Source organism: Prunus mume, linkage group LG3 (assembly GCF_029339155.1).
Source record: "Prunus mume cultivar Tortuosa linkage group LG3, ASM2933915v1, whole genome shotgun sequence".
Classification (NCBI taxonomy): Eukaryota; Viridiplantae; Streptophyta; class Magnoliopsida; order Rosales; family Rosaceae; genus Prunus; species Prunus mume.
This window is the reverse complement of record NC_142700.1, coordinates 28,303,784-28,318,083: the sequence shown is the minus strand read 5'-3', so window position 1 is coordinate 28,318,083 and position 14,300 is coordinate 28,303,784. Positions and strand designations below refer to the sequence as shown.

Below are 14,300 nucleotides of genomic sequence, written 5' to 3'. Positions count from 1 at the left end.
AATGTGGATTCAAAAAATGTGCATATTGTACCATGCTTATTGCGTTCTATTGGACGAGCATATTTCCATGCCACATCAAGACCACCAAGCACACTACCTCCATTCATGCACTACCACTTGCCATTTTTAATCTATCACACTTAAATATATTAAATTAACTTACAATATCAAATCTATCACAAAAATAATATAGACCATGAGGGAGAGCCAAATACCTGAAACAATAATCAAAGAGAACTTGCAAATAAGGAAAGAAGCTCACAAACTAAATAAAAATTGAAAAGCTAGCAAAGAAAGAAGATAGTGAAGATTTGGTGCCCCAAAAGAAGCAAAACAGTCTCTAATTTAAAGAGGGCTTCTCCCATGATAACAGTGGGAAGTTTTGGGGTTTGGGGGACAATGGTATATGGGCTTTGCAGACTTTATTTTATGGATTCCAGTTGGATGATTCTCTGGTTTTGATGGAGCTAAAGGTAGTCAGATTTTTTGAAGGTATGTGGGCAGTGAATTGGATATTGCCAATTGCCTAAATTCGATATTGCCAAATGATTGTGCATAGATTCTTCATATTAATAATTAATGGATACTCCAAAAAATCTTCTGAATTGGATATTGCCAATTGCCTTAAAAAATATCTAATCACCGACCACATACCTTCAATTTAGTAGACTGTGTCAGTATTTTGGGTTTCAATTTGCTTCAAAATTTTGAATTTTTTTGGGTTTTGTTATGGGTATTGGGAAATATCGATGATATTGACAAAATATCAGGGATATATCGTCGATACATGGGAAGATATGGCATTATCCCCCCAGAATCGGTGTCAACAATTGAAAATACCGATATATCGATGTATCGGCCGATATTTCAATCCTTTGCCATGACATACTGCTAAGTGTCATTCATGGTTTGTGAAAGCCTTGTAAGGACTAATTACAATTAGCCTTCACCAATAGGGAGAATTGTATAGAGGGATACAATCCACATTCGATTTAGAAGAAAAACCATTCTTATCTATGGCCTCACTAATTAGAACCTATAAGATTGCACACTAAGAGGGTTGTTAAATATATGCTCTAGAAGTCCAATATAAAATGGATACTTCTAAGGTAATAATATATAATAATCAAAGGGGTAAGAACGTTGCTTTAGATACATAACGTACACAAAGTAACAAGTCCATGGATTAAGATATAAATAGAAAGTAATCTAAAGAAGTTAGATGCACGAGACTTTTCCATACATATAAATATCATATCCTAAAATGTTCTTGGTCATAGGATCACCTATTGGACAATGGTGACCCGCAAAGGACTGGTACACATTATGTCTACTCAATTTAGAGGATGACTAGTCTCAAGTCATTCGTGTAGAGACATGGAGACAGATGTGTAGGTGCTCTATAGAATATGGAGTCCACTGAACGCTATCAACTCTAGAATTCTTGTATGGAAGTCTTACTCACAAGTGTCAAATAAAGAATTCTAAGTTGTGATAATGCAAATTAATCCTTAGACCTGAGACATCACAATTGTCTTGTGTATATGTTGTTTCTCTTTGAGAGCACTATACGGTCGTACAAAAATGATGTGACTTAAAGTTGTTCCTCAAGATTCTCAGCGTGTATATAGAGATAGGTGAATGTACAACAAGGAATCTCTGCTCTTAGTATGAAGAGAGAATACTCTAAACATATGGTTCATGAATCTTTGGCCAAAGTATTGGATGGAAACTGAAACAAGAATGTTTGCAATTTCATCAAATTGAATAATATAATCTAGAGATGTCATGTTAGGGATTTTGATACAAGTTTACCATATCTTGAGAATATGACATAGAGTACTGAATTAAAGAATGATAGAATTGCATTGTAATCACAAATTTGACTAGGTTCTCTAAATGAATTCTTTTTAGCTTGGGTGGCCATGACATACTGCTAGGTGGCCATGTCGCTCCTTGGTTGTGGAAGCCCAGTAAGGACTAATTATAATTAGCCTTTGCCAATAGGGAGAATTGTATGAAGGGATACAATTCACACTTGATTCAGAGTGAATCATTCATACCCACTTCCTTGCTAATTAGAACTTATAAGATCGCACACTGAAAAGGAATTGATTGGAAAATTAAGAAGAGAATGAATGATTTTGTGACTTGGTCAAAGTCAATGTGAAAGTCAAAGGTTGAAGTCAAAAGTCAAAGTTCAAAGGTCAAACAATTGACCCGACACTTGACATGGTCAACTAAGGATGACCGGGACAAACTCGTTAGACAAGTGAGTGATTAAATTAGTTAAGTCACTAGAGTAATTAAATTGGTTAGATAAATTTAATTATTCAATTAAAGTTATGAAACTTTAATTAAATGTCCCATATGGGGAATTCAAAAAGGGTTTGACCATATGGACTTTGGCACATATGTGACACATTATAGGATTAATGTGTTGGACCAAGATAGCAAAAAGATGACATACAAAATGGGGTGTGGCTACACTAGGGCTTGGGGGTATTTTTGTCACTCTTGTGACATTTTTGATCCTATAAGTGTGTAGCTATGGTATCCTATCATCCTAGGATTTTCAAGTTGGTGAAATTGGAAGAGAGAAAACATCAAACTCTCTCTCCCTAACCCCTTCAATCTATCACATCAAGTGAGGGTGCTAGCACCGCTCCTCACTTGTTGTCTACTCATTCTCTCATCCTGTTCAATCCTTGGTGAAAAGCTTTAGGGAGGTGCATATCTTTGTACCTATTTGGAGAGCTACAAGGTTGAGAATCAACATCAAAGGGAGAGCCAACAACGAAGGGACCACTCCCTCTACTTGAACACCATTCTTGGTTTCAAGATTCGCTCCAAGGGTATGAACATCTTATCTTTCTTTCAAATAGGATTTAGAGAGTCTTTGGTGCACACTTTAATAGACTTATAAAGATTGGGACCAAATGAGACTTGCATAAATCCCTAGTTTATTTAATGCTTCCGCTCTTACTTTGATTTCATATTAAATATGGCTTGCTAGGTGATTTATACTCTCAAAGTTTGGTTGTAGAGTTTTTAGAAATCTCTACACAACACCATTCCCACAATATTCCCTTCAAAAGTATGGATCGATAATTAAAAAGAGAATAAATGATTTTGCGGCTTGGTCAGAGTCAAAGTCAAAAGTTAAAGTCAAAGGTCAAATTGTTGACTCGAGACTTGACGCGGTCAACATACAGTGACTAGGACCGATGCTTGTTAGACAAGTTAGTAATTTAATTTGTTAAGTCATTAAACAAATTAAACAAATTAGATTAGCTGAATCAATTAATTAAAGTTATGGAACTTTAGTTTGGGTCCTACCTACGTGACTTAAAATATTTATCGAAATGGACCTTATAGACTTTGGCAAAGTATGACACGTTATGGGATTAATGTGGTAGACCAAAGTAGCCCAAAAAGGCCAAGGATAGGGAGGGTGCTGCGCATGGGCTCTTTAGGGGCACATGTGTGACAATATGTGTCTATATATTCATAGCCATAGCCCCTCACCTCCTTAGGGTTTTCAAGTTAGACATTGAGAAAGAGAGGAAACATCAAACCTCACTTCCTTGCTCTCTCTTTGCCGGCTACTTGAGGAAGAAAAGGCTAGCACCCATCTTCTCCTCAAGCTTCCTTATTCTCCTATTCCGTTCCATCCTTGGTGAAGATTCTTTGGTGGTGCACCCTTAGTGTGCCAATTTGGAGACAAGTGTGGAAAGCCAACATCAAGGGACCAATCACTCCACTTGAACACCATCCTTGGTTTCAAGATTCACTCCAAGGGTATGTGTTCTTAATCCTACTTGCAATAGTTGTCTTAGAGAGTCATTAGTGCTATTTTTATGAACCTATAAAGATTGGGACCTAAGATGAGACATGTATGAATCTCTAACTATTTCCTTGCTTCTGCTTTATTTGATTTCATATTTGATATGCATATGCTAGATGATTTGTTTTCTCATAACTTCATAGGATTTTAGAAATCCGTACACTATAATTTCCCTTCAGTTATACGGTGGTAGTGTTGTGGGATAAATTTTGTGACTTATTGAATTTTAGGTTAACACTGTGTTATTTTATATTAATATTCATTTCAGAAAAATTTAAGGATTTTTTAGTTAATTAAGCCATGTTGGTTAATATTAAATGAAATTGATGATGTGGCACATGTCACAGCATTTGGACTCAAATTTGATGTACAAATTTGGTGTCCCTAGTATTATTATTTTAAAAAAATATTGTTTACCACATAAGCCTCGTCAATGGACATGGGCCTGGGCTGGGCTTGAAGGAAATATATGGGTCGGTGCGAGCTGAGCTTTCATTATAAAATTAAAGCCCAAGCCCTCCTCATGGGCTAGGATTTCATGGGCCACACTAGACAGGGCCTGGGCTGTGCCAAAATGGGCTAATTTTTGAAAGTATAGAAAAAAATAAAAAAGTTAACATAAAAATAGATGATTTTCATTCAAAGTCTGAAAGTACAATTAAAAGTATAGTATGATACAAAAGCCTTGTGCAAATAGTCTATTCAAGCCCCTTCCAAACGAATAGTCTATTCAAGCCCATTCCAAATGAATAGTCTATTCAAGCAAATAGCCTATTATGCAAAAACAGAGTGTGATACAAATTAAAATTAAAGTCTTCTAAACCAAAAAGATTTTTTTTTTTTTTTGAAAAAAAAAACCAAAAAGATTTTATCTTTGAATTGTCTCATTTTCAGATTCACTTTCAACCTCTTCACTGGCTGCCATCCAATCTGGTATTGATGCTCTAATGTTCATTAATTCTTCAGCGTGTTGCTCATCTTGTGTTGCATCTTGCATCCTTGAATTTTCTAAGGCCAAATCTTTCAAGAAAATTAATTTTTCAATTGTATTTGGACTCAAACTAGCCTTCTTCTCGGATACAAATCTACCACCTGCATTAAAACATGATTTTGATGCTACAGAGGGAAAATAATTACATACAAGATAACAAAAACTAGGCGATGAAGCAAAAATTGAGAGGAGAGGCAAGGGATTTAGAGGCATACATACCTATTGGACTTGGATCATCTTTTAAACCCTAATTCGCACACTAGGATTGTCTATTGGACTTAGATCTACAGTGACATATTTGAAGAGTGAGGGGGGAGAGAGAGATGAAAATAGAGAGACGGAGAGAGATGTGGAGACTAGGGGTGGGTACGGTTCGATTTGGACCGGTTTTTGCCTCAAATTGGAACATAATTCGGTACTATTTACCTGTTCAGTTCGGTCCAATTTTAACAAATTTTTTTATAAAATTGTCCAATTCCAGTTGAATAGATTCTGGTTTAGTTTTGTACCAGATTATTTTCAAATTATTCTTTTATACAAATTTCAACTGAAATTTATTTTTTTGGCTTGAAAATTAACAAATTATCCAATTTCATACAAAAAAGAAATATTGATGCTAGAAAAGAGAGATGTTTTGAATTTGAACTTGCGTAAATATTAATTATGAGCTTAAAAATATAGCATTGGATATAAATAAATATTAAAATTATATAATTTTTTTTAATTTGGCTGGTTCGGTTTGGCTTGGTTTGATTTGTTGGGCTATAGAACCAGAATATGAACCAATTAGAATCGATTTGGTTCAGTTTTTTGAATTGGGTTTGACTTTTTGGTCAATACAATTTTTTTCGATTTTTTCTGATTTGGTTTGGTTCGATTGATCAGTTTTTCGGTTCCGATACCTACTCCTAGTGGAGAGTGTCTAGCGGCCAGGGTTAGAATCATTAGATGAGCGCGTGATACCTATTTTATATAGAGGTATTGAGCCTCTTTTCCACACAAAAGTAATCGTTACTTATATATATAATTATATATGTAGTTGGCTTGTGGGCCAGGCTTTAATGAGCGGGTTGGACTAGGCCTTTGTAGGTTGAAGTGGATCGGGCTTATGAGTTGGGTTGAGCTTTAGACACTCTAGCCCAGGTTTAGCCCATTGAATAATGGGTTAACCGTGCATTTTTCTTGGGCTGGCGGGCCCCATCGCTCATGGGCTCGTGAGCGAATAATGACCGTGTCAGGCGTAAGTAACTTTTTAAAAAGTGACAGATTCAGCCCAAGTACCGGAGAAAATTGCGTACAAAAGAAAGATCATAGTGGAGTATGGAAGGGAAGGTTCCCGCCCAGCTTACTGGAACAAAGACAGAGCTTATAATTAGAAGATAATTTCAAAAGGAACGCCAGGCCATTACTCAAATTTCAATACTCGTTAGAGAGAGAGCAAGAGAGAGCGTTTGTGTGGCGGGAAATTAAGAGGAAAATGAACTCGCCGTCGTCGTCGGCAGAAGAAGCCCCTGATCTGCTGTGCCAGCTCGACAACGTCCAGGGTATGGTCGATGCCCTCACCACCGTCCGATGGAAACGCCAGCAGGTGGGTCGGTGGCTCCCTCCCCAACTTCAAATTTTTCACATATGCCACAGATGAATGTTGGTTAATTTTTTATGCTTTGTAGAAGACGAGTCTGCTATGATATCTAGGGCTTTTTCATGACTTACCATTTTCATTTTGCAATTTAGGATGCGGTCATGGAATTATCAGAACACGGCGTCGTTTTAATTGTCGAGGAAACCGGTTGTCTTCAGGCCAAAGTTTATCTCCAGCGTGAGGTACTACAAATACTACTGCAAGCACTTACTTGATTTTTCACTTCTTACTCACAGTATATACAAAATGCTTAATCACTCTGTTTCTGTTTGGCTCCCAAGAAAATGCCTTTTTTAATTTTTGACATTGCTGAGAAAATTTCTGTTGGTTGGTTGGTTGGGTGTTGGTTTGTAGCTTTTTACTCGTTATGAATACAACGGGCAAGGTCGGCCCAGGTTTGGAGTCAGTTTGGGGCTCTTTGTGGATTGTTTGAACACATTTTCAGTTCCTGGACAATCAAGCATTCTAGAAATTCGATATCCGGGGCCTGACATGCAGCTTCTTCTCAAGTATCTTCTTCTTCTTCATATGCTCCATTTTTCACTAAATTACTTAAATCATCTTTGATTTTGCACCTCATTGTTGTGTACCTTTTATCACGTGAATTACATGAAATATTGTGTTGTCATACAAACTCTCTACGGTGCTCCACACCTATATTTGCTTTTCTGCTGCTTTTCGGGTTCGAAATACATTTGGATTTTTTTAATCTTCTTTTACTCTTCCCCTTCTCTCTTTTACAATTGAATATTCCTTGTAGATTATATGATAGTAGATAAGATTGTGTTCATTTCGGGATGCTTAAGTCTACAATTGTAATAGTAATGCACTAGCTACTTGTTCATGATCCTTGTATTTATGCTTTTCAATCCATGACAAATCAATCAAATCTTTTCATGACAGTGTTTTTCTTACATGTTTTGTTAGGTCTGTTGATTCGTTGGATGCTTGCATTTATGCAGAGATCAGGACAAGAATCCCAGATACAGTTTCTTGGGACTACAATTTTGAACCTGCAGGGAGCACTCCACTCACTTTCACTGTTAAGGTATGATAATTCATATATACTTGTATGAAGAGCGCACAAGCTGCTCTCTCCTTCATCATTCTCTCCCTCAATGATTAAATGGTTACATACGAGCTACTGAAATTTCTATGTAATGGGGATAAAATAGAAATCAGACCTGGTGTGACTTTGTTATAGGTTCACAATGCCCTTTAGCATGCTGCTTCAAGTGCAACAATGTTGCAACTGAAGCGTCCCCTGAAAATCTTCTTATACATTCTTCACATTGTATATTTCCTATTTCCATCTGGCGAAACGACTTTCTACCATATCTGCTAGTTTTAAAAGTATTTGTTATTTCCATCTGGCCAAAAGATTTTCTATCCATATCTGCTTCAAAAAACCAAGATTTGTGTTTTAAAAGTATAAAGAACTGGTTAGTTACTGAAAGAATCCATATTATCTTCAATTTAACCTCTTTTCCATTTAATGAGTGGGTACCTTCTCCAAAAGATCTTCAAATTAACTTCTATTGATCACCTTATTTTCAGTATCAGTTTTACCTGCCACTATATGTGTTGTGCATCATATTTGTCATAAATATAAAGTTTGAGGTTAATGAGATTAGAATGGTCAAGGTGTGTGATAGTTTAATGTAATTGAAGTATTTATCTGGACATCATTTGTTTGTGTGTCTGTGTGTCTGTCTGCCATCTTTGAATCACGAGTCAAATTAGTTCTTTGGGCATATATATAAATATATAAGATAATGGATATGCATGCATTACAGTTGAGGTGTGCCATTAGAGTATGCTGTATCCCTCGGTGCTCTTTAAGGTCATCAATCCAGAGTAATAAACGAGGGTAATTTATGATATTACCCTGTTGTTGAAAAGGGCGTAATGAGTGCCACAAGGAAAACCAAAGGGGGGTCCTCTAACCCAAGGGGACGTTATCTAATTTTAGCCCTTTAACCGAAAAACAAAAAAAGAGGGAGAGAATGCCAATTAATGATACTTGTGGAGGATGGGTTCATGTATTCACTGAACAATATGTAGTGAGTAGCATTCAAATATAAATGTTCTTGATATATCGAATATGTTCTTGACTCATATTGAAGTTCTTTTTACCTTATTGTTGTTTGACATCTAATCTAAACAACAGTCTGCAGCGTTGAAGGAAGCAATTGATGATCTTGAGTGGCCTGGATCAAGCATCCAGATCAATCTACAACCAGTTCCTCCTATCGTTACCTTCAGAGGTGAAGGCCATGGGGATTTGCAGGTAAATATTGTTTCTAACTTAGAAGCAAGCATTTACTGTGATGATTCCAAATTCTAGAGTTCTAAATCTGTCTTTATTGCAGATAGACTTGATGTATTATGTGAATACTGATCTTTTGGTTGCATTTCACTGTGATCGTCAAGTATCTTACAAGTATGTTTTAAATATGACTTTCGAACATTACATCCACCGCACCACTTCTAGTTTCTTAATTGTGTTGGTTCTGACCCTAATGTTCTTAGGTACAAATACAAGTTCCTTCGAGCTACAACTTCTAACATTCCAGGCAGCGTAATTAAAGATAATAGAGGAAGCAAGTTGACTATTGGGAGAGGTGGATTGCTGAAAGTTCAACACCTTGTTTCAGTGGCAAGGCCGTCCACTTCACACCCACGTATCGATTCTGCCGGATATCAGCAACCTAGTCGAATTGCTTATATTGAATTCTTTGTGAAACCGGAGGAAGATGAAGACGCTGCAAACGATCGGTAGGTGATGAATGCAAGATGCTTGCAAATTCTCAATCAAATTTGTAGCTACTGTTTTCCCACAGTAATTTGAGGGGGTGAAGTTGCCACACCACATGGCCCTGCGAAAACTAAGGGGGTGTATTCAATTAAGATTTTAAAAGTTTGGGTGTATTTAATTTAGATTTTAAAAGAGTTTGTAAAAGTTCGGGTGTATTCAATTCAGATTTCAATTGACATTAAAAAAAATACATCGAAATTTAGGTGTATTCAAAAAGTAATTTATTTTGAAGGAATTAATAAGTTGCCCGATTTCGTTAGAAATTAAAGTGGTAAGTATAAATACAAAAGGCCCTGACAAATCTTATGTCAACCCTAGAAAGTTTGAAGGTGCTCTACGCTTTCCAGTTCTCGAACGTGTGTGCTTGTCAAGTGAAGGTAAAAAATCTCCTCTTTTCACGTTTTCATATATGGATGGATCATATAACGTAGCATATATGAACAAATCGCCTCTTTCCTTGACCAAAAAAAAAAAATCTCCTCTTTCATATATGAACAGTAGCATATATATATATATGTATCATATAACGTGTGTTTGTCAATCTGTTCGACCAAAGCCCTCTTCATCAATCTAGTCATCGAACAGTAGCATATATCATATAAAGTGTGCGCTTGTCAAGAGTTGCTGTTATTATAATTATTTTTGGTTGCTGTTATTATTAATTTTTTTTTTAGTTTTTTTTGTTTCTATGCATCATATCATATATAGATGATAGCCTTCTTCATCGATCTATAGTCATCTCTTTTTTTCTTTTTTTTGGGTACAGTATCTATGTATATCTAGTCCATGCCAAAACAAAAAGGAAAAAAATTATCTTCATATATAATTTTTTTCTTATGAACTAATTAAAGATTGCATGTATTATCTAGTAACATTATAAATGGGAGATTCACAACAAGGAAAAGGAAAAACACCTTATAACCCATGGACATCGAAAGAGAGCAATATGCCATTAGAACTAATGGTTGATCCTGCCAACTATGGATGGCGCGATTCTAATGGTTTGCTAAGCAAGCAAATAGTAGAAAGCAGGATACTTCCTGTTCTTAATGCAAAACTTGGATGCCAAAAAACTTATCATCAATATCAAGGTCGTCTGAAGTGGTTTAAGACAAGATATCATAGTTTTACTCAACTTATGCGTCATAGTTTTGGATTTGGGTGGGACTCCGTCTCAAAGAAATTCACAGCTACTGAAGAAGTATGGCAAGATTACTTTGAGGTAAGATTTCAATTTTGTTAAATATTACTTTATAATGATAACTTTCACTTTCGTACTTTTTGCATGTTTTTAATTTTTATTATTTAATTTTTGGTTTTTGCTAGTCTCATCCAAGTCAAGTGCATCTTTAAAGAGATACATTTGCAGACCTACCAGATTGCAGGATACCAATGAGGCATTTGTACCAAGTCAAAATGAGACATCATACCAATCTTTGTCGTCTGGTAATTTTACTTCATCACCTTTTCTGGACACAAATTTGGAGGCTCCATTAGAAAAGCTCCCTCAAAGAAAGAAACCTAAAACTGAGTCTGAAGCAAATAATAATTCAGTTGAGACCATAACTCAAGCTGAACTAGTAGAAAAAGTTTATGTGAGCATGGATTCAATTGCTGCAATTACCACTGAAATTCGAGGAATGCATAGCCTAATGGAGAAAAGAGAGAGAGAAAACCAACAATGTTTGGGATGCCATCAAGGAGACTCCAAACTTGGATAATCGTGCTCGTTACAAAGCACTTGGGCTGGTTCATAAGTTGGGAATGAAAAATGCATTCCTGAAAAGAAAAAGAAAATGTTTTTGGATGTATTTGGTTTGAACTTGGATAAACAGCCCCAAAAGGAAAAGAATAAAAAGGAAAAAAAATATTTTAGAACTCTAATAAACTCTTTTAAAATCTATAATAAAACTCTAACAAACACCATTAAAATCAATCTAGGAATTCAATCAAACTCTATGTGGAGTTTATTGAACTCTACAAACTTTATAACTCTATTTAACTCTTTTAAAATCTTAGGGGGGTGTATTCAATTAGGATTTTAAAAGACTATTTTGAGATAAATAAGTCTTGTGGTATTCAATTAAGACTTTTAAATAATTTACACAAGTCTTGTGGTATTCGATAAGGACTATTAGGATTTTTTAAGGAGACTTTGGAAAAACACAAAGGAGAGAGAAATTTTGTAAAAGAAGCCAAAATGGACAAAATTGCCCTTATTTATTTTTGGATTTCTTAAGGAATCCTTTACATTTGCATGTCTTTGATTTGAAAGTTGAGAGGTTTTTCTGTCTTTTTTGAAAAAGCTTTGGCTTTTTCCAAAAGTGAAATTTTTTTTTTGGCCAAAGCCTAAATTTACTGATTTTTTAAAGAGGGTGTCCAAATCTAGTGGTATTCAATCAAGACTTTAAACAAGTAACAAAAAGTCTTTTGGTATTCAAAAACTTGCTAATTTCGAAGGATTTTTTTTAAAGAAGGAATTTGTGTGACTTTTTAGTGGGAAGTATAAATACCAAACCCTAAAAAAAATCTCACCATAACCCGTCAGACTTTTCACGTTAGATTTTTTCAGAGAAGATGAACAGTTCTTCGTGAATAAGGTATTGCTTCCTTCTCGTGCTATGTCTTCTTGCGTTTATTGTATGTATCAAATATATGCCATGCTATGTTTTCTTTGCTGGTAAAAAAATTTGTATTCGTTCTCTATAACCATGCTGGCATCTATTGATATAGTTATTCTTTTTCAATTTCTATAACCATGCTGACATCGTTTTCTATAACCATGTGACCTTATTCTGTAATGGGTACTTTGCTTTTTACATGTTTTTGAAAGGCTATGTTGCTGTTGATATATCTTCCATATTTTTGTATATGAATATATTCATGCTTCTTGTTGTTGCCTGGCTTTGGGTTTTCTTTCCTTTCTTCCCCCTTTTATTTTTCCAAGCTTTGCTTGTGACGTTTGTTTGGTTGGATTGAGGGTTGAGATGGGGTGTTTGTTGATTTGGATTGAGTTTGAACTCTGCCCCACTTCCATTTGTCTTCCAATGAAACTTGAATACGGTATTTTGTTATTCAAAACTAGCATTTGGACCATTAGATGGTTTGAATTAATTATTTGTCATGCCTTTATTGTCTTTGTTGCCTCCATATACATATTTTTTTGTCCTTCCTAATTTTCGGATTCTTCCTTCTTTGCTTTCACTTTTTTTTATGCAATTATTATATTTTCTTCTTTTCATTGTTTTGCAGTCTAGTATATTTTTTTATATACGCATAATGTCACAACCGAACATATATGAAGGTAATGACATAGAGGAAGAAGAAATTGATGATGAAGATATAGATGATGAAGAAATAGATGATGAATTTTATGAAGCCATTTACAGTTCAGTGATGGCAATTTATGCAGTAATGCATGTGCTAAATCAGTTTCTGAATATAATGCGTGGTGAATATATTGAACGTCCATTAACTCGACGGCGAAGTACTAGCAGTGGATATGACTATATACATCAAGCATTGAACGATGATCCTGCAATCTTCCGGTAAGTACTTATTTTAAATGATAAATATATTTTTTTTAACTTTGCATACTAATTTTATATGTATTGTATATATAATTAGGTAAATATTTCCTAGTGGATTGTGGATTTCCTAATCGGCGCCAATTTTTAGCTCCATTTCGAGGTGTGCGATATCATCTCCAAGATTTTGCAGGTCATGGTAATGACCCTCAAAATGGAAATGAATTGTTCAATCTTCGCCATGTGTCATTGAGGAATGTGATCGAGAGGATATTTGGCATTTTTAAATCACGGTTCACAATTTTTAAGTCAGCGCCTCCATTTCCATTTAAGACACAAGCAGAGCTTGTGTTAGCATGTGTAGCACTACATAACTTTCTTCGCAAAGAGTGTCGTTCTGATGAATTTCCAATTGAACCAGTGGACGAATCTTCTTCATCTTTAGTATTACCAGTTAATGAAGAAGAGAATTTGAAACCTATTGTTCAAACCCAAGAGCAGCAACGAGAAAATGTTAATGCATGGAGAGCTACCATAGCTTTAGATATGTGGAGAAATGCTACTTAGGAGGACATGAAGCTACATCAAATTGGCTATTAAAAGATTGGGAAAACTTTATTGAATTTTACTTTTCTTTGTAAAAATTGTGTTTCTTTGTTATCTTTTTCATTGGCTCTTTTAACTTTGAATGTTTGATTTTATTTATTGTTCCATTCCATTTGATCCCATTTATGTTATTGCTGATGCAAGTGCCCACAACTAACTTATTGAAGAATGAGCATTGCACATAAAAATCAGCCCAGTATCAAGTTTCTGCAATGCTCATTTATCAAGTTGACTAATTGATAAAAATTCTGCAATGATTTATATTTTATCGTACAAATAAAAAATCCATGTGGTCCTTTCAAATCTTATAAATTCTTATTATATAAATCTTTAAAATCCAGACATAAAAAATCCTGAGTATAAAAAATCTTTCAAAAAAATCTTATAAGACATTACATTCTTAAATAGTCTTTTAAAATCCACTGGACTTGTTTATCCATAAATAGTCTTTTAAAATCTCAATTGAATACACCCACAACCCCCTAATTGTATCTTTTTGATGAGAGAGATGTATTATTTGATCGATTAAATAGCTTGATGGCTTAATTATCAAATTGTTATGACCCTTTTTATCTTTTCATGTTTATGGTTGAATTCCGCATATTTTTATATTTATAATTTGCATATATAACATATACATGTATCGTCAAGAGCGAATTTCCTCACTTATTAACTTACCCGCTTCCCAAAAAAACAAAAAAAACAAAAACCTAACCGTCTAAAAGAAACAGTCATCTATCACATATCGCTGGCAATTTTTATGCAAAAATTAAAAATTTCTGAAGGATCGTAGGATTTGAACCCGACGTGAATCGAACACGCAACCTTCTGATCTGGAGTCAGACGCGCTACCATTGCGCCACGGATCC

General features: G+C 35.1%; 1 protein-coding gene, 1 non-coding gene and 1 pseudogene across 2 annotated transcripts; 2 read left to right on the top strand and 1 right to left on the bottom strand.

The window, feature by feature from the left end:
- The first annotated feature begins 6,181 nt into the window (after positions 1-6,181).
- Positions 6,182-9,537, top strand: LOC103327147 (PCNA domain-containing protein). Its single transcript, XM_008229432.3, has 7 exons — positions 6,182-6,426; positions 6,573-6,662; positions 6,835-6,989; positions 7,408-7,528; positions 8,651-8,770; positions 8,853-8,923; positions 9,013-9,537. The coding sequence occupies exons 1-7, from the start codon at positions 6,316-6,318 to the stop codon at positions 9,260-9,262; spliced, it is 918 nt and encodes a 305-aa protein (XP_008227654.2). The 5' UTR covers positions 6,182-6,315; the 3' UTR covers positions 9,263-9,537.
- A 3,040-nt stretch (positions 9,538-12,577) lies between these two features.
- Positions 12,578-13,425, top strand: LOC148919307 (uncharacterized; annotated as a pseudogene).
- Positions 13,426-14,228: 803 nt separating this feature from the next.
- Positions 14,229-14,300, bottom strand: TRNAW-CCA (transfer RNA tryptophan (anticodon CCA)). Its single transcript has one exon. It is a non-coding gene; the product is annotated as a tRNA-Trp (tRNA).